General features: G+C 37.3%; 1 protein-coding gene across 1 annotated transcript in view; it reads right to left on the reverse strand.

Annotated features, from left to right (window-relative positions):
• LOC115936549 (uncharacterized) overlaps nucleotides 1-27,552 on the reverse strand; it is a 541,924-nt gene that overhangs the window by 306,972 nt on the left and 207,400 nt on the right. The window contains exon 4 of the mRNA XM_081825587.1: nucleotides 25,566-25,627. Coding sequence (XP_081681713.1) covers nucleotides 25,566-25,627 — 62 coding nt within the window. The remainder of the gene's footprint in view (nucleotides 1-25,565; nucleotides 25,628-27,552) is intronic.

Consider the following 27,552-nt stretch of genomic DNA (forward strand, 5'->3'; position numbering starts at 1 on the left):
GTTTTCAGCATGCACGTACCTTCCAGTGGCTTTACTCAATACAGAAATGAAATTTCGAGGCACTTTGGAGAAAAAAATAGAACTCAGTTACTTGAGACCAAATTTTTCTAAATTTTAATGTTTATAAAGTTTTTTTGGAGCGTATGAATATATAATCATCTGCAAAAACTTAATCCCAGAAAATATTTCTTGCCTTTTGTTTCATTTTTCTCTTACTTCTTTCACTAGGTGTGTGCAGATAAAAATTAGCAAGTGCATTGTGATCTTTTGTCAATGATACTTAGCATTTTGCTGTTAAGACTCAATAAGTGATTATTCCCAATGATCTATCATATACCAAATCATCGATAAAGGTGATAATCAGAATAAAATTTTATACATAATACTGTATTTTACAATGAAGTATCCCTCTAACAATGGTATACATTCATTAATCAGACTGTTTGTGTACTTTTGTTCACTTACAAATCCATGATTTCAAGGCATGTTTCCCCAAATTGCCCAATTATCCAATGGAACATTTTGAGAGATCTTTATAATATACCTTAATAAAATCCAGATACACAGGTTTATAGCATTTCTGGATCTAATAGATAAGGAATTCCACCTGTGAAAGGAAGCTAGTCCAATTTGACTTATTTTTGGTACTCAGTCTGAGCTCTTGTGATCTCTGGTTTCTCTTCCATCTGTTCTAAAACTCACTTCTAATGCCTTTAAAGATTTATTTATTTATTTGAGAGAGAGAGAGAGAGGGAGAAAGAGAGAGAGGGAGAGTGTGGGCAGGGGGAGGGGCAGAGGGACAGGGAAACAGAGAATCTCAAGTAGACTCCCGCTGAACACAAGCCTGACACGGGGCTTGATCCCAGGACCCTGAGATCATGACCGGAGCCAACGTCAGATGCTTAACCAACTGAGCATCCCCAGGCGCCCCCAGGCAACCATTTTATATTCTATATATTTGCCTATTCTGGACATTTCCTACATGGCATTATACCATGTGTTCTTTTGTAACTGGCTTCTTTCATTTTATATAACGTTTTTGAGGTTCATCCATTTTGTAGTATGTATCAGTGTTTCATTCATTTTTATTGCTGAATGATATTCACTATATGTAAAGACCATATTTTATTTATCCACTTATTAGATGATAGACATCTGGATTATTGCCACTTTTAGCTTTATGACTAATGCTGTTATGAACATCTGTGTACAAGTTTTGTGTGAGGATGTGTTTTCATTTCTTTTGGGTAAATACTTAAAAGCAAAATTCCTGGGTCACACGTCAACTCTATATTTAACAATTTGAGGAACTGCCAAACTGTTTCCAAAGTGGCTGAACCATTGTACATTCCCCCAGCAGTGAATGAGTTTCAGTTTCTCAACATCTTCACCAACACTTGTTACTATCTCTTTTTTTATTATAACCACTCTAGTGGGTGTGAGGTGTTACCATATGGTTTTAATTGGCATTTCCTTAATGTCTCATGATTTTGAGCATCTTTTCATGTGAAAATTAGCCACCTTCTCTGGATTTATGCCTATCCAAATCCTGTGTACTTTTTAAAAATTTGATTGTCGTGGGGTGCATGGGTGGCTCAGTTGGTTAAGGGGCAGACTCTTGATTTCGGCTCCACGTCATGATCTCAGGGTTGTGACATCCAGCCCGAGTAGGGCTCTGTGCTGAGTGACCAGTCTGCTTGGGATTCTCTCTCTCCCTCTGCCCCTCCTGCTCATGCTCTCTCTCTCTCTTTCAAATAAATAAATAAATATTTCTAAAAATTTAAAAAACAAAAAGATAAAAATTTGTCTTTTCGGTGCCTGGCTGGCTAAGTTGGTAGAGCAAGTGACTCTTGATCTCAGGGTTGTGAGTTCGAGCCCCATATTGGGCATAGAGCTCACTAAAAAATAAAATAAAATAAAATAAAAATTTGATTGCCTTTTCATTGTTGTTTTAAGTGTCCTTTATATATTCTAACTACAAGTCTCTAAGAGAGTTATGATTTATAAACATTTTCCCCCATTCTGCCAGTTGTCTTTTCACTTTCTTGATGGTATCCTTTGGAGCACAAAAGCTTTTAATTATGATGAAGTCCAATTTACCAATTTTTATCACTTATGCTGTAGGTTTCCTAACCCAAGGAACCACTGAATAACTCAAGATCATGAAGATTTACTCCTGTATTTTCTTCTAATAGTTTTATATTTTTAACCTTTACATTTGCAATCCACTTTGACTTACTTCTGTGTATGGTATGAGGAGTTTAAATTCTTTTTCTTTTTTTTTTTTCTTGCATATAGATATCTTGGTGTCCCAGCATCATTGGCTGAAAAGACTTTTATTCCTCATTGAATTGTCTTGGCCCCTTTGTCTAAAACCATTTGAACATAAATATAAGAGTCTATGTACAGAGAGTCTACAGAGAGAGAGAGAACATGAGCAGGGTGGAGGGACAGAGGGAGAGGGAGAAGCAGACTGCACACTGAGCAGGAAGCCCCACACGGGGCTCGATCCCAGGACCGCTGAGATCATGACCTGAGCCAAAGGCAGACGCTTAACCGACTGAGCCACCCAGGCGGCCCAAGAGTTTACTTTAATGCCATTTTTACCTAATTCTAATTAGAAATTACATCAATTTAATCATATCTTTTGGGGGAATTGCATTATTTTTGTCTTTTTATTGAAAATAGCACACAGTTACTCTATAATTATATACCACTTTCAAATATCTCAGTCTTCTTTATATCCAGAGCCTAAGGATTCTTTTGAATCATTTTGGCCTTACCATAATATTCTTTTCACAATCCACACTCATGATTATGATCTCTTATTACTGTTAGGCTGGGCTGTTAATATAATTTCAAAATATGTCCTGAAGTTTTTGACAAGTAGAATATATGACATATATGGGTCACACCAAACTCTTTGAGCTTTGAAAATTCTATGGTCTATTCCAAGAAAATGTGACCATTCCTACTGCTCACAATTGAATTCTTTAACAATATGTATTATTTTCATTCCAGTGCTAGATCATACTTGTTTTTAAGCTATTTTCTATGACAAACAAAAAAAAAGGAACCAAATTTGGTTTCAAATCCAACCACATGTGTCAAATGCAAAGAACTTAGTGGAGGATCCTGTGGTAGCTAATCATCACTAATCCATTTCTAGGCATAATTTATATTGGGTCTGGTGGATATCTAGAGAGTGTACTTTGTCTTTGGATATTAGACACCTTCCATTTTCCAAAATGTTAATGTGCTAAAAAGAAAAATGTGACTTACAATCAAGAAAATACAATAATATCTCTTAGAATCTCGTCCCTCAAAGTAGTTTGTGGAAAACACTTTTCTCTAATTATAAAACAGCATATTTTCTTACACATATCCCTAGTCTCTCACCAGGATTCTGAGATTGCTGCCACTCTTCTTTGAAGGTTCTCTTTGTACCCTGTGGTTAAATTCATTCTAGCCTGTAGGTAGACTTCTTTAGAGCTGTGAGGGTGCCTCTTAGAATCATTTTGTATATCCTGGCTTTATTTCCCCTTATCCATATTCACCTCATCATTTTCCATCTCAAGATGATTCTCCTTGATGGAAAAGCAAAACAGAACGTGGAATTCAGCTTTTTGTATCTCCAAAATTGAACCATTGTCCTTGGGCAGAAGGCATATTTTTCCTTTGCTTTTATGGCTTCAAAAAATAATCTAAAGCAACGTCTTTTTTCTTTCTTATAATCCATCAACATTTTTACAATAAGACATAATTCTAATAAGACTATGCCATCCATTTGCACTTACCCTTAAAGAAGAAACTGTATGTGAAATGCTTTGTACAGTGCTTGGCACATGGTCAGTTATAATAGTAGTCATCATTGTCCTTATTGTCATCATGATTGTCATTATTAACTGCTCTTATTTTTCCTTTTGGAACTGGCTCCTTTAAAATTTGAAATATTTGTGCAAATTGAATGCCTTTTTAAAATAGTACAAACCTCTAATAACTGAAAAACCTCTTGACTCTAACCTTATCACTAATTCATCACCATAAATTGCTTGTCTCTGTTCCCAGAGCAATCCAGGTTTCTAATAAAGTCTTTGAAAGAGAAATACTATATTTGCAGCAAACAGGAGGAACAAATTAAAAATTGGCTCCCATTCTTAAAGCTTTAAGTGAGTGCACCCTGTTGCTTTCAAAAGATTTTATGTAAGATATTTAGACTGGAAAGTTGATCTCACAGGTGTGCGCACTGGGTCTACTCATGCTTTGACAAAAGGAGTGGGGAGAGAGGTAAGGGGGGGAATTCTGAAAAACTGGTAGGTTTAGTGCCTAGTGAGAATTGTGGAATCACAGTAAACAAACATAAACTCAAGGCTAAAAAGTAATGATTAGAAGATTCTAACCAACAAATGAACCATCTCTTTCTTTTTCTCCTGAGCTTGCTTTCTTGGTCCTCAACATTTTATGAGGCTGCTTTACAAGTCAAAAATACAAGTTTTATCACTATTGGTTTGTAATTTTTGCCCTGTTTATAAATTTCTGAATTGTATGCTTTAATGATGAGGATTATATACACTCAGCTTAAGGCAACCTTCTGTACAAAGCCCTTTGCGACTGTCTTACGTAATGCCAACCACTTCTTCCTTTGTGCCTTCATTGTAACTGTATACTTGTTCTTCTGGCTGCACAACACTTCACTGTTTATTTATAGTTCCCACCCCCTACTACCAGATATTAGCTTTTTGTAGTGGCAACTCTACTGGGGGATATATGGTAAATCTCCACAAATATTTGTACAGTGACTCCATGAATAAAGAAATGATTTACCCAACAGTTTACTACTTCTGCATCTTTTGTTGTGTCTAGTTGACACTACATTTTTCATATAAGAAACTAGTATTTTACACTGTAAAGAGTGAATATTTTACTACTCAGATCAGGATTGGTGTAGCAATTACACCTCCTCTTCACCTTGACTTTTCTATTACTCCATCGTTATAATAATACACAGTTAAGTACTGATCTAGCCTAGGGAATAATTCCTTTTCCCGGGTCCTTTCTTTGTTACCTACATTCAGAGTAAGCCTCTGAAAATTTAAAAACTCTTGACTGTGCATCTTATGTGTCTTGGAATACTGTCAGATGCATGTGGAGGGGAGATTTTGTATTTGCATTCACTCAGACCCCCAGAAGCCCCATCTGGAGTTAGGCCTTTTAATAGCATTTTGGAGCTTTGATGAAATGAGGGATATCAAAGACCCAAGTTACAGTGTGGTTTGATTTAGTTCTTTGTTGTAAGGCTACCCTCCCCACCCACCCACTCTGCCTCTCTAGACCATATTTGTTTCAGTCATATCTTCAAGCAGAGGTCCTCAGTATCTTTCCGCCTCCTTCCAGGAACTGGGAAGCCCCTGGTCCCCTTAGGCAGAGCCCGTCTAGCCATCTTTATCCCCAGGTACCAAAATGCTGGCTGCCAGTGCTTTAGTCCAGCTCCCATTTTTGCATAGCTTTTCCATTTCTGGTCAAAGGAGGTATTTGTCTTGTTTTTGTGTCTTTTTTTTCTTGTTGTTTACTTGTTTTAAATTTGTTGTTCAATAATTTCATTTTTTTCTTCTTTTCAAATACATGCATTTTTAAGGCTATAAATTTTCCTTTTGTACTGCTTTAGCTACAATCTATTAATTAATTTTTATACATAATTTTCAATTATTTTTTATTTTAATAATTTAATTTTAATTTTAAAACTTAGTTTAAAATTCGTAATAATTTCTTCCTTGGCCTATTAATTCGTAACAATTCATATTAATCCCTTTGGGCATATGAAGTATTTAGGAGCAAGTTTTAAAATTTCTAAACACACAGAGTCTTTTTTTGTTATCTTACTGTTACTGACGGCTACCTTAAATTTTGTTGTCAGAGAATTTATCTAATATAATAACAGGTTTGTAGAATAAGACTTATCTTACAGCCTAGTTTATGGTAAGTTTTTGTAAATATTCCATGTGTGCCTAACAATATTGTGAAATACATTTGGAAGGGTAGGTTTCTGAATATGTTTGTTAGGTCAAATTTCATTAATCCCACTATTCCAATCTTCTATATTCTTGCTAACTTTTTCATACTTACTCTAGCAGTTATAATTTTGTTATAAAACCTCCTACTATTTGGGTTTGTCAATTTCTCATTCCAATTGTATTAATACATGCTTTTTTATATTTAAAAGTCACATATCTCTATGTAAACAAAATTATAATTGTCCTATTCTCTTGGTGAAATGAATCTTTTGTCATTACACAGTAATTCTTTATAATTCATATGGTTTAGTGTCTTAAAGTTTATTTTATCTGGTATTAATTTTATACTAGATTTCTTTTGATTAGTGTTTGCCTGACATATTCTTTTCTCTATCTTAATTGTAGCCTTTCTGTGTTCTTACCTTTTAGATGTATCTCTTACAAAGAGCACAGAAGATTATTTTTGAAGCCAATGTGATAATATCAATCTTTTAAGCAGTGTTTGGTCTGTTTATACATATTTTGTTTGCTGAGCTATTTGCTATTATTTCTACTATCTTATCTTGTACTTATAATTTGTTCTATTTTTCCTGTGATTCCTCCCTGCCAATTTTTCTACCTTTTTTGGATTGTTTCTGCTTTTATTTCCATTTTCCCTCTTTTACTGTTTTTTAAGTCATATACAATCTTTGGTACCCCTCAACATTGTTACAGTGATTTTTTAAGTTAATCATCTCCATCTTCCTCCCACACAATACAAAAACTTGTAGAACACTAATTCCATGAGTCCAACTTCATCTTACATTTTATTGTTATTTATGTTTCTATACTTATACTCTTCTTTAAAAAAAAAAATCATTATTGTCTTATATGCTTAGTATTTTTTAGGACTTACTCCACGTGTTTAAAAATGTCTTTTGGGGGCGCCTGCGTGGCTCAGTCAGTTGAGCATGACTCTTAATTTCGGCTCAGGTGGTGATCTCAGGGTTTTGTGATCAAGCCCCACTTTGGGCTCCACACTCAGTGGGGCTTCTGCTTGAGATTCTCTCCCTCTCCCTCTGCCCCTCCCCCTACTCATGCTCACATGCTCTCTCTTCTTTCTCAAATGAAGATATAAAATCTTCTAAAAACAAATGTCTTTTGGGGCACCTGGCTAGCTGTCGTTAGAGCATGAGACTCTTGATCTCAAGGTTGTAAGTTTGAACCCCACTCTGGGCCTAGAGATTACTTCAAATCTTTTTTAAAAATCTTTAAAATGTCTTCCTTCATCTTTCTTTCCTAAATCTGAGTCATTTTGGGGTTTAATTTCTTTTTTTCTTGAAGTACATCTCTCAGTTTTGATTTGTCTGAAACTGGCCTATTTTGCTCTTCAGGTGAAATATTGACAATAACAAAAAATTGACAATAATTTTCAGTCAGCATTTTGAAGATATTATTTCACTATTGCTGTTGAGAGGTGAGCCATCAGTATCACTACTTTTCCTTTAGAGATCATTTTTTCTTTTTTCTCTGACTGCTTTCAAAATCTTTAAGTGTTGTGCACTTTCACAACAATGAATACAGATATGGATTTTTTAAAAATTCATCTTTCTTGAGATTTGTTGAGATTCATGAATTTTTGGATTGATGTTTCTCTCAAGCTCTAAAAACTTAGCCATTTATCTCTAATATTGGCTCCCATTATTTTCTCTTTTTGAAACTCCAATTAGAGATCTTTAGACATTCTCATTCTATCATACTTCCTATGTTTCTTTAACTCATTTTCATATTTTCCCTCAATGTCTCCCTCTTTGATGCATATGCTGGATGATTTTCTCAGATTTATCTTCTAGTTTATTAATTCTTTCTTCAACTGTATTTAGTCTATTATTTAACCTTTCCATTAAACTTTTATTTTCATTTCTATAAGTTCTTTTCCTAGCCTGCTTTTATAGTCTTTTAGTTTTACTCCCATTTCTTTTTTTTTTTTTAAGATTTATTTATTTATTTGAGACAGAGAGAGAGAGAGAGCATATGGGAGGGGCAGAGGGAGAGACTCTTCAAGCAGACTCCCCATTGAGCATGGAGCCTGACTTGGGGCTCCATCTCAAAACCCACAAGATCACGACCTGAACCAAAACCAAGAATTAAATGCTTAACCAACTGAGACATCCCTCTTATTTCTTTACACATTTAAGGATAATCACTTCATGTTTCTTCCATAATATTTACAAAATTTGAAGTTTAATGGGTTTAATTTTTCTGCTTGTTTCTGCTATGTTTCAGGTGCTGGCAAACCGTCTAGCACTAGGAGAGGTCTTCAGTTCCATTTTCATTTTTAGTCCCTGGGGATTAAAATATAGTTTTATTTTATTGATATGAAATTAGTATTTATACTGATAGAATAAGTATATTCTTCATTTGACTATTATTGAAGTTTCTTTTCTGTTTCATTTTTACTTGCTCTTCATGCATATGATCCATTTTCATTTTTTTCTAATACTAATTGTCTTTGAATGGAGCCAGATTTTTGCCGATGAATAATGTCAGGAGCGGTGTTTCTGAGTTGGGAATACAAAAGCATCTGTACCCTGGAAAGTAAATGAAGACTGAGATGTTTCTCCTCTTCAGTGGTATATCAACAATGGACAGTAGTGGTTCTGGTACAAAATAAGTTCTCAATAAATACTTTAAAAAAGTTTTTATTTTAATTCCAGTTAGTTAACATACACTGTTATATTAGTTTCAGGTGTACAATATAGTGATTCAACACTTCCATACATCACCCTGTGCTCATCACGACAAGTCCACCCCTTAATCTCCATTACCTATTTGATGCATCCCTCCACTCACTTCCCCTCTGAAAACCATTAGTTTGTTCTCTGTAGTTAAGAGTCTGTTTCTTGGTTTGTCTCTCTCTTTCTTTTTTCCTTTTGCTCATTTGTCTTGGTTCTTAAAGTCCACGTATGACTGAAATCATATGGTATTTGTCTTTCTCTGACTGATTTATTTCACTTAGCATTATACTCTCTAGCTCCATCCATGTCACTGCAAATGGCAAGATTTCATTCTTTTCTATGGGTGAGTAATATTCATTTGTATATATATATACTACATCTTCTATATCCATTCTTCAGTTGATGGACGCTTGGGCTACTCCCAAAATTTGGCTATTGTAAATAATACTGCTATAAACATCAGGGTGCATGTATCCCTTTGAGTTAGCGTTTTTGTATTCTTTAAGTAAATACCCAGTAGGGTGAGTGCTAGCTGGATCATGCATAGTTTTATCTTTAACTTTTTGAGGAAACTCCATACTATTTCCCACATTGGCTGCACCAGTGTGCATTCCCACCAACAGTGCATGAGTGTTCCCCTTTCTCCACATCCTCGCCAACACCTCTTGTTTTTTGTGTTGTTGATTTTAGCCATCCTGATATGTGTGAGGTGATATCTAATCGTAGTTTTGATTTGCATTTCCCTGTTGAGTGATGTTGAGCATCTTTTCATTTGTCTGTTGGTCATCTGTATGTCTTTTTTGGAGAAATTTCTATTAATCTCTTCTGATCATTTTTAATTGGATTATTCGTTTTATAGGTGTTTTATATGTTCTTTATATATTTTGGATACTAATCCTTTATCGGATATATCATTTGCAAATATCTTCTCCCATTATGTTTATTGTCTTTTAGTTTTGTTGACTGTTTCCTTTGCTGTGCAGAAGCTTTTTCTTTTGATGCCACCCGAATAGTTTATTTTTGCTTTTGTTTCCCTTGCCTCAGGAGATATATCAAGAAAGAAGTTACTATGGCCAATGTCAAAGAAGTTACTGACTGTGTTCTCTTCTAGAATTTTTATGGTTTCAGGTCTCACATTTAGGTCTTTAGTCTATTTGGAATCTATTTCTGTGTATGATATAAGAAAGTGGTCTAGTTTCATGTTGCTGTCCAGTTTTCCCAAAAACATTTGTTGAAGAGATTGTCTTTTTACCAATGAATATTATTTCCTGTTTTATCTAAGATTAATTAACCATATAATTCTGGGTTCATTTCTGGATTTTCTATTCTGTTCTATTGATCTATGTGTCTGTTTTTGTGCCAGCACCATACTGCTTTGATGATTACAGCTTGGTAATGTAACTTGAAGTCCAGAATTGTGATGCCTCCAGCTTTGCTTTTCTTTTTCAAGGTTATTTTGGCTATTTCAGGTCTTTCATGGTTTCATACAAATTTTAGAATTGTTTGTTCTAGCTCTGTGAAAAATGGTGTTGGTGTTTTGATAGGGATTGCATTAAATGTGTACATCGCTCTGGGTAATACAGACATTTTAACAATATTTGTTCTTCTAATCCATGAGCATGGAGTATATTTCCATTTCTTTGTGTTGTCTTGAATTTCTTTCATCAGTATTTTATAGTTTTCATAGTATAGGTCTTTCACCTCTTTGGTGAAGTTTATTTCTAGTTATCATTTTTGGTACAATTGTAAATGGGGTTGCTTTCTTAATTTCTCTTTCTGACACTTCATTATGGGTGTATATAAATGCAACAAATTTCTGTACATTGATTTTTTATCCTGTGACTTCACTGAATTTGTTTACTGGTTCTAGCATTTTTTTGGTAGATTCTTTTGGGTTTTCTATATATAATATCATGTCATATGCAAATCGTAAAAGTTTTCCTTCTTCCTTACTGATATGGATGCCTTTTATTTCTTTTTGTTGTCTGACTGCTGTGGCTTTATGTACTTTTTGAATGAATAGTTGGATAACTGTACAATCCAAGGTTATCTTGGACACCTACTCATTGTGTCTGTTTTTTCTTTTTACCTGGGTGCATATTTTTTCCTTCAAATTTGGCATTCAAACATCTAACCTTCTTTATAGTAAAATTCCTGGTATGCTAGATTGTTTTTTATTTGCCCTATCATTTACATAGTCTAGGAGACTAGAGCAGAAACAGTTAACTTCCTGGACATTCTGAGCTATTTGTGCTAGTTGTCTACAAAGGGCAGCCTTATTTCTTCTAGGTTTGCCTACAGTCCAAAGCTCTTGTCTCTTTATTTAAAGGATCATCAGTTGGGCCTTTCAGGACTGTAACACTGATTTTTAAAGAAATTTTTATCCTGTTAAATGTCTAAAGAAGCTTGCTTGGGCACTCAGCTCCTTCTTGTTTTCATTGTGTAGATTTCTCAGTATTTGGAAGGTTTGCTTTACAATTTGTGGTTTGAAGTTGTGGCTATTTCCTTGTTTTATTAAACATGGAGTGCTTTCCCTTCGATTTTTCACTAATTTATTATTCAACCTACCCATGTATGTCCCTCTTTTTTTGCCATTGTTAATATCATATTCTCACTTCTAGGAAACACTGTACCTTTTCAACATCCAGCTCAGACTTATTTCCACAACCACATCTCATCCTGCTATCTCTAAGAGTTATTAACTTTAACTCAGGAACAAGAAAATCATCTGGTGCTTTTCTCCCCATAATTTGTGTATCACCACGTAATATTTCAGTGATTGTGCTCTGGGACCAGTTATACAAAAATAAATCCATGATTATAGTAATATCAAATGGGTAGCCTAATTGCTCAGATATGTAAGTTGAATTCCTTTATATTATTGATTTATAAGAAATAGGGTTTCCAGGTTATAACAGATTTAAACAATACATAATTTCATAGATTTCCTTTGTGACCAATGAATGTACTGTTACATGGCAGATCTGGTTAGATAAGCCATCTGTATCAACAGAAACTAGTTAACTAAGCCATTGGTATCAAACTTACGATCTTTGTTTTCTTAGGACACTGTTTCTACCTAAGTGAACCAGTCAACAATGGGCTCAAGCTCTTATCCATAATAATGTGCTCTAATATTCAATCTATTTATGTTCCCCTCTACCTCAATAAGTATATTTCCTATAACAAAATACATATAATAAATTTTAAGTTATTTAAAAGCAATGTAAGTGTGATTGTTTTCCACCATGTATATGTTTTTTTTTCTCGTATACTTGTTAGACCAGAGTATAAGTAAGATAATCAACAAAACAGAAAAGAAAGCATAAATATTTTGATCCTGGTCTTTTTTCTAAAATTGTGACAAATTTATGTTTTTTAACTTTCTTTTAGCCTACATTAGATACCACCTTAATAATATCTTTAAGTCAAAATCTAGAAGATTTTATTTAAGTTTAATCAAATCTACATTGGGGAAACAAGAGGAATCAATCTTGCCAAATTTTAACATGCTTTCCAAGTGTAGAAAGTAGCTTGGTGTAAGGTTACAATGATCCAAAGTTTCCGAAATCTTTGATGGCATTATCTATTGTTGGAAGTGGAATTTTCTTCCCTTTCCAGTAATTATCTGGACATTATGTCACTTTTGTATCCTGAATGTACAAACAGTTCTGCTATAGCACTTGTTTGGAAAAATGAAAATTTGTTTCAAAGCAATTGATATATTGGGAACTTACTTGAGTATAACACAGATTTTATGTTTCTTTATGTGTAACTTTGAGTGCAGGAAACAGGTAAACACAGAAAGCTGCACCTAACCTCAACAACCAGATGAGTAGGATTATACAAAACATACACATGCACAGATATCAGTTTTTAAAAACTCTACCAGCTTCTTCAGTTCACTGCATGTGGTATGAGCCACACCAATACATCTAGTGTTACAACTTTTCATCCCATGTCAACTAACCTTCCTTCCACCACTTCACAGTCACACAAGCTGCAGCCCTTGTAACGCCCCCTTCCACAAACCAACTTCAGGTTTTTGTCAGGGCAAAGTGCTACATTTAGTTTGGTATTTATGCACTTCTTGGTATTTATGCATTTAACATGTGTAAAACTGTGCTACCAGTTTTATAAAGTTCTTCTTCTTCTTTTTTAATATGTCATTGAGAAAAATTTTGAGTGCTGTGATTCTCACCCCATTTTTCACTTAATCCTTACAGGTATTTTCTAAATTAAACTTCCTTGTTTTGAGATAATTGTAGGTCCACATGTAGTTGTAAGGAATAATACTGACATAGCCAATGTATCCTTTGCCCAAATGTTTCCCCCAGTAACACCCTGCAAAACTATAGTACAATATCACAAGCAAGATATTGTTATTGACATAGTCAAGAAATAGAATTATTCCATCACCACAGGGATCCTCTCTGTTGTCATTTTTTTTTTTTTTAAGTTCCTCCCATATCACTCTTGGTTCCCCCTTCCCCATCTTTAACCCCTGGGAACTACTAATCTGTTCTTCATTTCTATAGTTTTGACACTTTGAGGATGTTATATAAATGGAATCTACACTGTATAACCTTCTAGGATTGGCATTTTTCACACAATATAATTTCCTGGAGAGCTATTAGAGTTATTGCATGTATCAGTAGTTTTTTGTTTGTTTGTTTGTCTGTTTGTTTGTTTGTTTTTTATTGCTGGGAAGAATTCTGTGGTATGGCTATACCACAGTTCAACTATTCAGGGTTGAAGAGCATCTGGGTTGTTCCCAGTTTTGGGCTATGACAAATAAAACTGCCAAGACATCCATGTAAAAGTTTTTGTGTGAACATAAGTCTTGATTTCTCTGGGATAAATGCCCAGGAGTGCAAATTCTGGACTGTTTAGAAGTTGTGTGCTTAGTGTAAGAAATTGTCAAAGTGTTTTCCAGAGTGGCTGTACTACTTTACGTTCCCAACAGCACTGGGCTTATTTATCATCTGTATACCCAGTTCAGTAAAACGTCTCTTCATGCTTTTTGCTTATTTTCTAATTGGATTAGCTTGTTTGTTTTTTCATTGTTAAGATTTTAGAGTTCTTTGTATATTCTAGATACTAGTCCTTTGTCAGCTATGTGGATGGCCAAGTTCCCCCACCACCCATCTATAGCTTGCTTTTCCATGTTCTAAACAGGATCAAAAGTTTTTTACTTTGATGAGAACTAATCCATCAATTTTGCCTTTATGGCTCATGCTTTGGTGTCCAGGCCCTATGGTTTCTGTTAAACAATTCTGCATAGTGTGTGGTTTTTAGGCGTGCACATGTCACATTATAGCAGAACTGACTGTACTTAGGAGAAACAGAATAAAAAACTATTAGGGAAGCAAACTTATCATCTTAAAATAAGCTGTTGTTGGCTCAGGGAAATTCTAAAATCCCAATTAGATTCTGGGGTTCCATCTAAAACAATTTGGAAAATCTGACGTTAAGTCTAGTTGTGCATTGTAATAAGTTCAGGAGATGTGGCAATTATCTGCTTAGTCTGACAATATTGATTAACTCAGGGGAATAGATCCCCACAAGTTTAAATGTGGAGACTCATTCTGTTCACAGCAGCACACAGTGTTTAGCCACTCGTCCCAATAATTAGTAGGAAAATATTTGTCAATGAGTTTAGTACTCTTGCTAAAAGATCTTTTTATCTCACTGATTTTCAATTAAGCAAGACCTCTATTACAACAAAAAGCTGAATGTTTTCCAGGCAGGCCCTCAGGAAAGACACCATTTTGGTTCTGAAAGCCATTATGAAAATTTGACCTTTTTACCTTTTCCTGACCAGGGCTTTTCCAGATGCAAATTTAATGGTTTAAACGCTGAATGCTATCAGCCTCATAAAGCATGAAACCTCCTCTCATCAAAGCAGCCATCATAATTTAACTGGCGAGGCTGCCACTGTGCAGTGGGCTCCAGCCGTGTGCCTGCCAGAGAAACCATCAAATCAGACCTGCTCTTTCTTCAGCTTTCAGGGGTACTGAGAATTGACCTCGAGTTAGGTCTCTTCCATGTAAAGGAAGGGGAAGGAGGAAAATAAATTATTACATAAAACAAAGACTATATTATTTGGTACATATGTTATGGCTTACCCCATTTCATCCTCTGAACAAGGGATTGTCTGCCTTCAACTTTTCTAGGGCTCTTAAAATCCCTCTTTATAGTCTGTGCAGTCAACTTAATGAGGACCATTTGAGAAGCAAAAGCGAAATGATGTCATTTGGTCTCTCTCTCTCTCTCCTCCTTTTTCCTCTCTAACTACAGGATTTGATCCACCCTGAGTGGGACATAATATGCACACAGTCTCAGAATTATTAAGATGAGAGCTCTGACTTGCTTCAGAGAACCAAACTAATTCCTGCCTCTTCACCATTCAAGACTAGCCTTCTGGATTCACCCGGAATTTATTGAGCACCAGTGTGCCAGGCATTATGCTAGACATTTTCATTTCACATGCACTCATTCTACCCTCACAACAATCTGCAATGCTAACTTACACAGCTCTGGAAGATTAGTTTTAGACTTGCCTCATTATTTACACCCAGAGGGGTGCTGGAGCCAGGCTGTGCTGGCTTGTAAGAACTGATTGTTAAATTTTCAGGACTTTTTGGGCACTTATTCAATACAGCCATTATTAAAAGTTACATTAAATAAACTTACAAATACATTATATTTAAAGCAAAGATAAATACTCAAAATTCATCACTTCCTAATTATTTTACTATGTTTCACTAGTATCCCTTCCCTGGAGGTCCTTTATAGCTATTATATCTGTGTGGTGAAAATACTATCTAATAGTGTGCTGCTGAGCATCAATTCCCAATTCCACTTACTGTGATGATGGTAGCTTAAAATCAGCATGGGTGGGAGTATTTATATTAATGAAACCAACAAATGCTACAAATCACAGGTTTTGCCTTCCAGAGAGCTGGTTGCTGATAATTTACCAGCACACCAGTGACTACAATTTTCCATGGCTCATATGTTGTACTATGAATAATACTTTATTGACTGCAAGCTTTGTGGATAACTGCAAACCAAAATAAATTAACCACATGACAAAAAGCCTCTCTGTGTTTTGAGCTCTGGTAGAAATCAGAAACATATTTAAGTTAAAAGTTACATGAATTTTTTTGTTGTTATAGAAGAAATGTCCTCAACTTAGGAACTGGATTCATGTGCATCACACAAATCTACACCTGTCTGAACACAGTGCATAGGGCCTCAAAGACAATGTTTGTATGAGAAAATGAAGAACTCCATGTGAACTAATATATCCTAAGGAGAGAAAAATATGATTCATGCAAGTATGGACCAAGGGCAATTGTGTGAGCACAACTGGAATGTACACTGGCCTCTAGCTCTTTCCTCCACCTGAGGTTGTGCCAGAGTTCTGTGCAGTGATGCCTCTGAAAGACAGAAGGCAACATCAGAAGCAAACATGCCATTTTACTAAGATCATTATATGATATTGGCAGCATGAGGCAGACCAGCTTTATGACCACGTAATAGTGTAGCATGAGCTAGGATTGAGAATTCTTCTTCATTTCAGCAAGACGCTAAACCAGGATTTAGGAAACCCAACACAAGATGCAAAGCAGGAAAGGTCACATGGCCTGTCTAGTGTGTCTAGTCTACATCTGGAGTTGATTAGAAGTCCCAGAGGACCCAATGCATTATGGGGCATCAGATGGGGTCTGAGCAGTTCAACATCGCTATAAGAGACAGATGGGAGAATACAAAAAGTTGTGAAATGAAGGGTACTTAGGAGGTACCAGAACAGCATACCCAAGTGTGTGAGGAGAAAATGGAAGACTCCACTAGTGGCCAGGAGTATTGTTTACATGACCACATATGGAAACAAGCTCAAGGGACTTCTTGAAATAACTGGGAGAAATTTAAGAGGACTAAAGCCTCACTTTTTTTTTTTTTTTAATAACAACTGAGTCAGGAAATACTACCCTGTCGCTTCCATTCAGATCTAGTTTTCCTCAGGTTGGACTGGCTGCAATGGGATCAAAGTGCTTTCTCATCAGTAGGTCCAATGGCTTATCCATGTTCTAAGACAGGAAAGCGTAAAACCAGAATTAACATAAATTTTAAGTGGCTATTCTGTTTTATTCAACGAAGACTAGATAGAAATAAAATCAATATGTATTTAGATAGTTTTTCCAGTGAGAAGAATCTGGTTCATTCTCTTTTGTCATTTTCATCATAAAGCATCTCTGTTGATGAGTTAATAAAGCAAAGTATAACAAAATAAAGGTCCTCAGGTTTTGAGGAAGTGTTATCAAAACACTTGGTCCTGGCTCTGCCACTCTCTCACTGAGTGACCTTTTCCAAGTCATAAAACCTCTGTGTCCCTCTGCTCACCATCAGCAATCAGGGGATTCTAATATCCTAGGATTCTAAGTGGGCCAATCCAAAAGAAACCATACCCACAAAGAAATGTGTTTCCAATTATTCAAGTGGCCAAACAGTCAATCACCAGATAATCTTCTTTGGTAGAAATCTTCATAGCAATCTTTGAAAAACATCTGGCCTAGAGGACAGTGTTAATGACTCTTTTATGGTTTAATGTACCAGGCCTCCTTTTCCATTCACATTACTGACACACTGCAGGGAAGAGTACTGCCACAAAAACCTCCCCAGTGACTCTCTGATGCATTTCCATACAGACATTTCACACCTTTTAGACTGTATATTTCATGTGTGTATGCGAGATAGACATCTATCTCACAGCTCAGGTCTGAACTCTTTAAGTGCATTTTCCCCACTTCATGATTTAGAATAAATCAGGCATGGACTGAGCGTTATTTGCATCTTTTCAAGATCCTGTGTCCACTAAGCTTGTTGAAGAATAAATAGTGTCTAGGTATGCTTAATTACTTATTATTACCATTTTTTAAAAGATTTTATTTATTTGACAGAGAGAGACACAGCAAGAGAGGGAACACAAGCAGGGGGAGTGGGAGAGGGAGAAGCAGGCTCCCCACTGAGAAGGTAGCCCGATGCGGGGCTCAATCCCAGGACCCTAGGATCATGACCTGAGGCGAAGGCAGATGCTTAATGACTGAGCCACCCAGGTGCCCCTACTTATTATTTTTAATATAAAAGAGAAAACTTACCGTAGAAGTAATTTTTGGATTAGTTAATATTCAGCTGCTGAACCAGGATGAGAAAAGCTCTCAGGAAGCTACTGTTGGTAATAAAGGCATTTTTCACACGTTACTACAAAGTAAAACAAATAAGGGGCCTGGTGCTTTTCAAACAGAGAAAAGCAACGTTTGTAACAAAAGCAAAAAATCGAAGGTAAGTAGCTGGATGGTTCCCCTCCCAACACCAGGATACTGGGTGTGGCTCATGGGTTGAGCAACCACTAGTTTTATCAAAAAGAATGCCATAACAGTATGGAGGTTCCTCAAAAAGTTGAAAATAGAGCTACCCTACGACCCAGCAATTGCACGACTGGGTATTTACCCCAAAGATACAAATGTAGTGATCTGAAGAGGCACATGCACCACAATGTTTACAGCAGCAATGTCCACAATATATATACATACACACACAATGGAATATTATGCAGCCATCAAAAAAATGAAATCTTGTCATTTGCAACATGTGGATGGAACTAGAGGGGATTATGCTAAGCGAAATAAGTCAATCAGAGAAAGATAATTATCCTATAATCTCAGTGATAAGTGGAATTTGGAAACAAGACAGAGGACCATAGGGGAAGGGAAAATGAAACAAGACGAAACCAGAGAGGGAGACAAACCATAAGAGACTCTTAATCTCAGGAAACAAACTGAGCGTTGCTGGAGTGGAGGGTTGGGAGGGATGGGGTGGCTGGGTGATGGACACTGGGGAGGGTATGTGCTATGGTGAGCGCTGTGAATTGTGTAAGACTGATGAATCACAGACCTGTACCTCTGAAACAAATAACACATTATATGTTAATAAAAAAAAAAGAATGCCATTATTGTATATAGAAATTCTTTACTGATAACTAAATAAGAGAAAGAGACCATAGTAGAGTACAGGAAAAAAGAGCATATGTATCTTGAGAAAAGCAACGATTCGTGGTCCTTACTTTGGTTCGAGATCGGCTACACACCTAACTCAGCTCTACCAAAAGACATGCTGCTTTGGGCATAGCTGCTTAATACTGTGCTGCTCGTGGTCTTTCTATTTAGGCCCAGGTGACATTTACATTCAGTCATGTGTGCTGAGAGAAAATCAAGCTGTATGGCCCTTGATGGAAATTGGAGAGGTAAGGGGAACACTGTCCCCTGGGTCTCAGAGTTCTGATTGTCATTCATCAAAATTCATATCGAGTGGTAGAAGTCCAGGAGTCCAGGAACCTCAGTTCTAGACATGTGTCTGCTACTATTGGGGTGTGGCTTTTTTGGCATGCCACCTAACCACTCAGAGTTGGATTAAATAATAATCATGATCCCTTCAACTTCTACATTTTAGAATTCTTGCAAGAAACCGTGAATATCCTTTGTAGATAAATCATTTTTAAGTCTCTCACTGAATGAGTGTCAATACTTAGACATTTTGGAATGCATATGTTCTGAGGGCAGCTGAAATCAGGGTGATTACCCCAGACTCCATATTAGGAATATGTGAATTGTTAAAATAAGTGACTGATGGGCAATGAATCCAGGGCCCATTTTGTTAGAGAGAAGGAAAAAAATACAGCTCCACAGAACTCTTGGAATAATCCTGATTCCTTAATCTCCTTGTCCCAGTGTTGATTTGAAAAGATAACCAGAATGCAGAACACAGAATATCAATATGTTATGGGGAGGGGAGAAAATAGAGGTGAAGAATGGGTATTTATGTTGGATCAAATTGCAGTGCTCTACAAATGATTTAGACCTATTCTGTCTAATAATGTGGGCACTAGCCATGTCACTATTGAGCATTTGAAATGAAGCCAGTATAAATTGAAATGAGCTTTAAGTGTGAACTGTACACTGATGCTTGAACACTTACTATTAAAAAAAGGATCATTGTAAAATATCCAGATGATTTTTATATTAATTACATGTTGAAATGATTATATTTTGGATAAAATATATTAATTCTACTTCTTTCTTTTTCCTTTTTAAAATGTGCCTATTAGAAAATTTAAGATTGCATATGTGGTTCACATTGTATTTCTGCTGGACTTTGTTGGTTCAGACATTTTGCTGACCTTTTATGAACCCTGAAAGATTTATGTTCCTCACTGCATAGCCAAGAACCCAAGACTAAGATTGTAGGGTAGAGCTGGAAGTAGAGGAAACAAGGAGGCAGAATGGATGGAAAAAAATTAGCATTGTGCCCAGAGCTACAGGTTTGTCATTTTTTGTTGTTCCCCAAACATCTCCTCTCTCTTACTAGGTTTACTTTTTTTTTTTTATTTTTGAACTAAAGATACTTTGATTTATAGACTTGAGTATGTCTTCATCTCCTCCTCTTCTATATTTCCAGAGCAGGGAAACTAGCAAATCATGGAAGACCCACAGGGACCACCAGCACAAAGTGAGCTTCCAAAACTGACATGCCCTGATGACCATAGCAGACACTGGGAGTTACCTAACAATGTCCATACCCCCTTTCAACAGTACCCATTTTGGTCGGGTATTTAACCTACTGGATTATTTACTTTTTATTATTCATTTGTCTAAGATATCTATTCACAGAAGAGAAAATCTGAATGATTAATAAGTGTATGACAAGATGCTTAATACCAGAAATAGTAAGAGATATTTGAATTAAACAAAAAATGAGATGCATTTCAAATTCATCACATTAAAATTATTTAAATCTGATAGCAGTAAATGTGAGCAAGGATGTAGAGCCATAGATAATGTCATAAACTGCTGGTGGGAGCATGCATTGGTACAACGTGGTAGGATAATTTAACAATATATAGTGTAGTGGACACTGTGAATATACTTCAACCTAGCAATTGCTCTTCTATTTATCCTGGACATACGGAGAAGGATGTTCATACGGCAGTATTTGCAATAGTCTAATCAATATAAAATGTGGTATATTATATAATGCAACTTGATATAGCAATTAAAATAATGAACTGGAGTCTCATGTGTTAATATTTATTAATCACTTCAATATAGTAGTGATTGAAGAGAACAGTTGGAGACTGACACTTGGATGCAATACCATTTACGTAAAGTCTGAAGATATACAAAACAATGTATTATTTACTGATACATGTCTAGTATGTATCTGATAATATATGATAAAACAAATTCAGAATAATTCTTACCTCTAGAGAGAGAGAGGGATCAGGGAAAAATACACAGAACCTTCAATTTATATGTAGTTTTATTTCCTTTAAAGTGGGGAGCAAATGTGATAAAATGGGCTAAGTAGAGACAAGCTATTCCTAACCTCTGTTTGGCTAAATCAAAAGTAATCACCAATTTCTCAGTCATGCATTCATGCAATCATGCATTCCTTTATTCATGTAACAAGTAAATCATGTTTGAGTACCTACTCTGTGCTAAGTGCTGGGGATGTAAAGAAGGAGAAGAGCACTGGTGAGGGATTAAGAGCAGCAGTGGGGGCATAAAGCACAGGCAGTTGGTCCTGCGTGGTGCAGTGGGTGGGGAGGAGTTCAGGGAAGCCCTCCTAAAGAATCAGTCCCCAGAGCTGAGCTTCAGTAATAAGAAAGAGTTAGGGAAGAAAGGGAATAGAAGCAGTGAGCCTGGGCACTTGGGGAAAAGAAATCCCAGCATGAGCAGAGACCCAGAGATAACAGCAGCACTGTTTCTGGGCAGAGACTCCATCCAGTTTGGTATTGCTTCGACAGGAGAGATCAGACTGGAAATGGAGGGAGGTGAGCAATGAGGCTGTAAGTGGGAGAACTGCAGTGGCTGATGGGCCACGTAAAGATTCTGTTCTTCATTCAGGTCAGTGACGTGTTTCATCAGGGAGGGTGCACAATCAGACTGTCCTGTCCGTGACAGAACAGAATGGACTGGAAAGGGAGGGCAAGCCAAGGCAACCAAGCAAGCTTAGAAGTCATCAGTTTTGGATGACAACCTGAACTGCAGCGCTGGCACTGTAGGGGGATAAAAGGGCATATGGGCTCAGAGAATAGTTTAGATGAATTACTATTTGGAGATGAATGGATGTTAGCGGATGATGACAAAGTGAGAGGAGTCAGGATGACTCCTAAGTTTCTCAAAATCAATCTCTGTCTTTGCAGAGATAGCACTTAAGGAACCCAAATGTAATCATGTATGCAACTAATCTGGCCTCAGAATCAAGTGCAGCAGCCTCTTTACCATACCCCTACCCTTACACAAAGGCGATGCATTATGAAGGGCCATCAATATCCCTGGAATCTGTTTCTTCTGCCTCAATCCCTTTTTAAAACATAGGTAAATGTAAAACCACAGTCATGCTAAGCCTTCCTTACTACAGACCAGTGATGGGCTTTATGGGATTTTCTGAATATATCTGATGTCGTGGAAGGGGAAAGAAACCCAAGACATGGGGTGAATGAAGACCATTAAATATAAATGGCAGAGAAGTTTAGCTCAAAGTGTCCTTAGCAAACTCTACTTGACAGTCTTCCCAGTTCTCTTCGGGAAAATGAAAGAGTGACAAATAATTTTAGAAGGGACATGATAAAATCCTCATACTAAGATATTACATAAATCAGATATATGCATTTCCAACATGCATGTTTATTTGCTTGACTGGTTCCTTACAAAAAAGGAAGGGGGAAATATTAAACTTGGAAAATATTTAAATGCAATATCCAAAATCAAATGTGAACACTTGGCGACTGCTCTCCTTTGGAGATTTTTCAGTTTATTTATCTAAGATTTGAATGTAAGGTTTCATCACTCGCTGAGTTGTGACTTGTTAAAGGCTTTTACCTTTAGAATCTATGCTCCATAAAACCCTCCAACCACTCTCTACCAGAGACATAATATTATACAGAGCAGCCTTGTGTTGATTTTTTTCCAACCATCATACACTTTGGGCCAAGAACCACACACTAGGAAAAGCAAACCTCCCCAGTGCATCACCCGACTATTATTTTTTTATGTTCCACATTATATGAAAGAGAAAAATGTCTTCATTGTGACTGAATGCATATAGGAACAAAATACGAAGCCTTCTGAAAGGACAAACTTCAAGTGAATTCTAGCAGGACTAGGAGGAGCCTTAAAGAAGAGACTGAAGCCAGCCCCCCCCAGCTCTCCTTAGCCTTTGATTTCTCTTTCCTGTTCCTTCACAGTAAGAGCGATGACTATGGCCTCTTCTGGCTTGAGAACTGAAATTGGAACTGTTTTGTCTACAGTGGAGGGAACTGTGGATATGTGAACCCATCTGTTAGAGAGAAAATGCTCTTTAAAATGTGAAGGTTTTATAAGCTAAAATGATAAGGAGACCCCAATCAAAAGCAACTGATGAATCTCCAAGAGTCAAAAGAGCAAGAAGTGCGTGAGTAGTGGGTGTTTACAGTTGCCCCCCTAAGAACTATCAGTTTGCACATCTGGGATAAAACTTGGACCAAACCATGCACAGTACGTGTCTACAGCATTCAAACCACCCAAGGCACTTTTCACTGCCCAGCATATTCTGCCACCCAATAAAATTAAGCACTTGGAAGTTATATATTTGTTTTGCCACCTCTCAGTTTACCTACTCCTGATTTGTGATAACCCACTAAAATAACGGGGATAATGATGAAACGTTCGGAGAATTGGTTTTCCCTCCTGTCTCTGGGTAATTTTTCATGAGCCTCTGTGTTGCAGTATCTTTGTGTTTCTTAAATCCATTACAATTAAGCTGCATCTCACCATGGCACCTGGGCCAACACCAGCATTGGGTTTGCTTCTCCCCACTTCTGTCTGGGAGCAGGGACCAATGGCAGAGGGCAGTTTGTCCACCAGGGACCTGGTGGAGATCTTGACTGGCACACTGCTGCTCTGGGCTTCCTGCAGATGGCATCGTCCAAATGCCTGGACAAAGGCCCCCGGACACAGGGTCAGAAATCTCTGTGCAGAGAAAGCAGTCAGTGGAGAAATGAGACTGGCCTAGAGCCTCATATCTCTTAGCAAACAAACACACAAGAAATAGGAACTTACAAATTCCTCTCCATCCTCCTTATCTGTGCTACCTCATCTGCAGAGACAATGTTTTAGTTCCATACTTAAAAGGTTAGACATGGGTGTGAGAAAAGGCAGAAGCAAGATGAGTATTATACTTATAAGGAAAATAAGTCTTTGCTTCATCCTGCAATTAGAAGACCCTGAGCAACTATCTCAGGCTTAGACAATACAGTGAATGGCTCAGGGACCACCACGCACGGTCATGGCACAATGGTCACCGACTTGTCAAGTGCCCCTGACTTTCCCTGGGCATCTATACAACCCTCGGGGCTCCACGTCAGCCTGCTGCAAGGTCAGAATTCATATTTACACACTGTATCACTGGAGCAGGCCAGAAATAGGTGTTCTGCACCTGACTCTTCCTTGTTGGTGCCTCCCTGGCAAATGTCACTCATTTTCTCATCTCTCTCAGGTCCCTGCTGTCTAACCAAGTGGACAAGCTGATCAGCCCCTTAGTTCAGAGCTGACAATAGCTTAAAATGTTAATCTTGTTCAGACACTGGAACTGGAAAACCTGTCTTCATTACCCTTCTCAAAGAAAGGGAACCCTGGTGGATGTTGAGAGTGGGGGTGGGGGGAGGGGGCAGGACATCAGCATAAGACTGGTTCTGATAGGTATATCTAGAGTGTCCTAAACTAGCCGAATCAAGAGAGGTCAGAGTTCATTTGAAGCAAGAGTTAGAATGAGGGAATAGACCATTAATCTGTCACCTTCACGGAATGATCTCTCTTCCTTACAGTTTGTGTCATCCAGCTATTCCACTCATCTTGTGGCTGTCATCTACACAGTCCCCAGGTTCACATCCCCAGTCATGGAATAGACTGTCCCCAGGTCATTCTCTTCTCCACTGCAAGTCCTGCTGTCATCCTGGACAGCTTCCACAATCATATATGGAATCCATGAACCCATCCACAGAGCTTCTCACTTTCTCAAACCAACAATCTTCACCTCTGCTCCACCCCAGCTTCCCGTTCTTACAAACACCTCCCAGCCTCCCTCATCACTCAGGATTCCTCCATCTAGAAATACATGAGCACACCTGAGGCCCCAGCAATCTCACCCACCTGATTCCCATGCAACTGCTCTTCCATCTGAGGCCTTCAAAGCCTCCTCCTCTCCCTTCTCCTTGACCACACCCTCCTCACAGCTTTGTCTCCTTCTCTACTCTCAGAGACCTTCTAACATCACTTCAACCAGAATTCTCGGGGTCCTTCTGCCACCCTGCCCTCCGTTTGGGCTCAATCTCATTATTGACCTTTTCATTTCTATACACAGAATGCTAAGTATTATTGTATAAATACACACACACACACACTCACAAACACATGCGTGTACAGACTGAGTCCATGAGAAATGTATCATCTGAATTAACTTGAGTCCAGTCCCTGACCATCATCTCTTGGCCACCTGTGTTCTTTGTTCCATTTCTTCTCAGCTTTCTCAACACCAGGACTTCACCCTCTCCTATCCTTTCCCTCTTCACTGTTTTCTTCCCCAGAGCCTGTAAGCAGACTCTCCACTACATTATAGATTTTTAAAATGCTCTCCCTACTCTATGTCAACTTCTAGTTATTTCCCTGCTCTCTGTCCTACCTTTTATATAAGGCAAGCTCCTCAAAAGAATAATCTAATAGACCAACTTACTCACCAGCCAGTCACCCTTCAAGCCGCTGCCGTCTGGCTTGTCCACATGACACCACTGAAAGAGTTCTGAAAAAAAGAAATAAAACTTTCAAATTTCACCTTGCAGCATTTGATAACATCAATTTTTCCTTCTTCTTAGACTCTCTTGTCCACTAATGTCTCTGGCCTCCTTCTCCCAGTGTTCTTTACCAGGTCCTCTTTTGCTGTCCAATAGTTAAATAATGCTATTTCTAAGGAAATAGCAAGGATCCAAATCCATCACTTCTTAGCTATCTGACCTTGAAAGGGTTTCCTAAACCACCCCAAGCTTTGATTTGCTCAGCTGCAAAATGAGAATAATAATAGCACCCACCTCCAAGGGTTATTGTGAAGGTTAAGTGAATTCACACATGGAATGTGCTTACAATAGTTTCTGGCAAATAGCAAACACTCAATAAATATTAACTGTGGTTGTTGTTGTTATTATTATTATTGGCACTCTTCCCACCCCATAGCTCATATAGGAAGGTCTCACTTCCATTGCTCCTACAAATATTTGTATCTGACGATTCCTCTCAAGCTCGTTATGTTAAATACTAAACTTGTTTCATTTCCTCCTAAAAATTTTCTCCTCCTCTACTAGTGGGAATCTCAATGAATCACACCATTATCATTTATTCATTCTTTTAACAAATATTTATTAGGTGTCTGCTTCATACCAGGCACTATTCTCTTCCCTGGGGATAGAGATGAAAGTGAAGTCCCTGCCCTCAGAGGTAATATATGAGTGAACACACAAATGTTCTCTCACAGAGTAAGGAGGTCTATGAAGAAAATACAGCAAGATAAGGGACAGAAAGTAACTTGGCAAAGGTGAAGACATTTTTTTTTAGAAAGGATGGCCAAGGGTGTCCTCCTAGAAGAAATGACATTTGATTGGAGAGGTGCCCAAGCCAGGACGTCAATGGGTAAGTAAGTTCTGACATTCTCATCTTCTAAACTCTCAGGTCAGCTCTCCACTTTCTTTCCCTTTTGCTGATGTTTCAGGCCTCCATTTCTCTCATGGCAGTTATTTCCAGGATTCCAAGATTCTAGAATGTCAGGGTTTGTACAATGAAACCATGATTCTTTCCTTAGGTGATATATATTAGCATGTTTAAAGTGTGTTTCATGGAAAATTCCCCTGGGATCTGTAGTCAGATAACTTTGAGAAACACTGGGTTAAAGTTATTTAGATTTCTTTACAGCAGGACTCATCAGAGCATTTAATAAGCTAAGACACATTATGAATTTCTGAGATGGGATAATAATGACATAATAGAAATCACTATTTCCAAAATGTATCAGACCACAGAACGCTTTTTTTTTAGTTTAATATTTTTTTTATCATGTTACGTTAATCACCATACATTACATCATTAGTTTTTGAACCCTTTTTTAAGGTGCATCTCATAGAACTAGTGGTCCATAGGACAAACTTTGGAAAATGCTTACCTAAATGTATATTAAGCATCTACTCTACTAATGTAGACCAGCCTTTAAGAAAAATCCATATCATTCTCCTATTAAACTCTTATTACCTTATCAATATGTTTGCTGAAAATGCACAACCTAGTTAATTTGATTTCTTCCTGATGACTATAAATCCATATCCCAGAGTGCTGACAATAGCAGGTTCCCCATATCTGTCTCTTATCAAACATGGCCTTTAAAGGTGCTAACCCTTTTCTAATCCAGTTCTCTCTGGAAATAATCACATCATTAGAGAGTTAACAATGCTGTCTATTCTTTTTTAAAAAAAATTTTTTTTTAAGATTTTATTTATTTGCGGGTGCCTGGGTGGCTCAGTTGGTTAAGCGACTGCTTTCGGCTCAGGTCATGATCCTGGAGTCCTGGGATCGAGTCCCGCATCGGGCTCCCTGCTCAGTGGGGAGTCTGCTTCTCCCTCTGCCTCTCTCTCTCTCTCTGTCTCTCATGAATAAATAAATAAAATCTTTAAAAAAAAAAGATTT

This window comes from Leptonychotes weddellii, chromosome 7 (genome assembly GCF_054177405.1).
Source record: "Leptonychotes weddellii isolate Sample4059 chromosome 7, ASM5417740v2, whole genome shotgun sequence".
Lineage (NCBI taxonomy): Eukaryota > Metazoa > Chordata > Mammalia > Carnivora > Phocidae > Leptonychotes > Leptonychotes weddellii.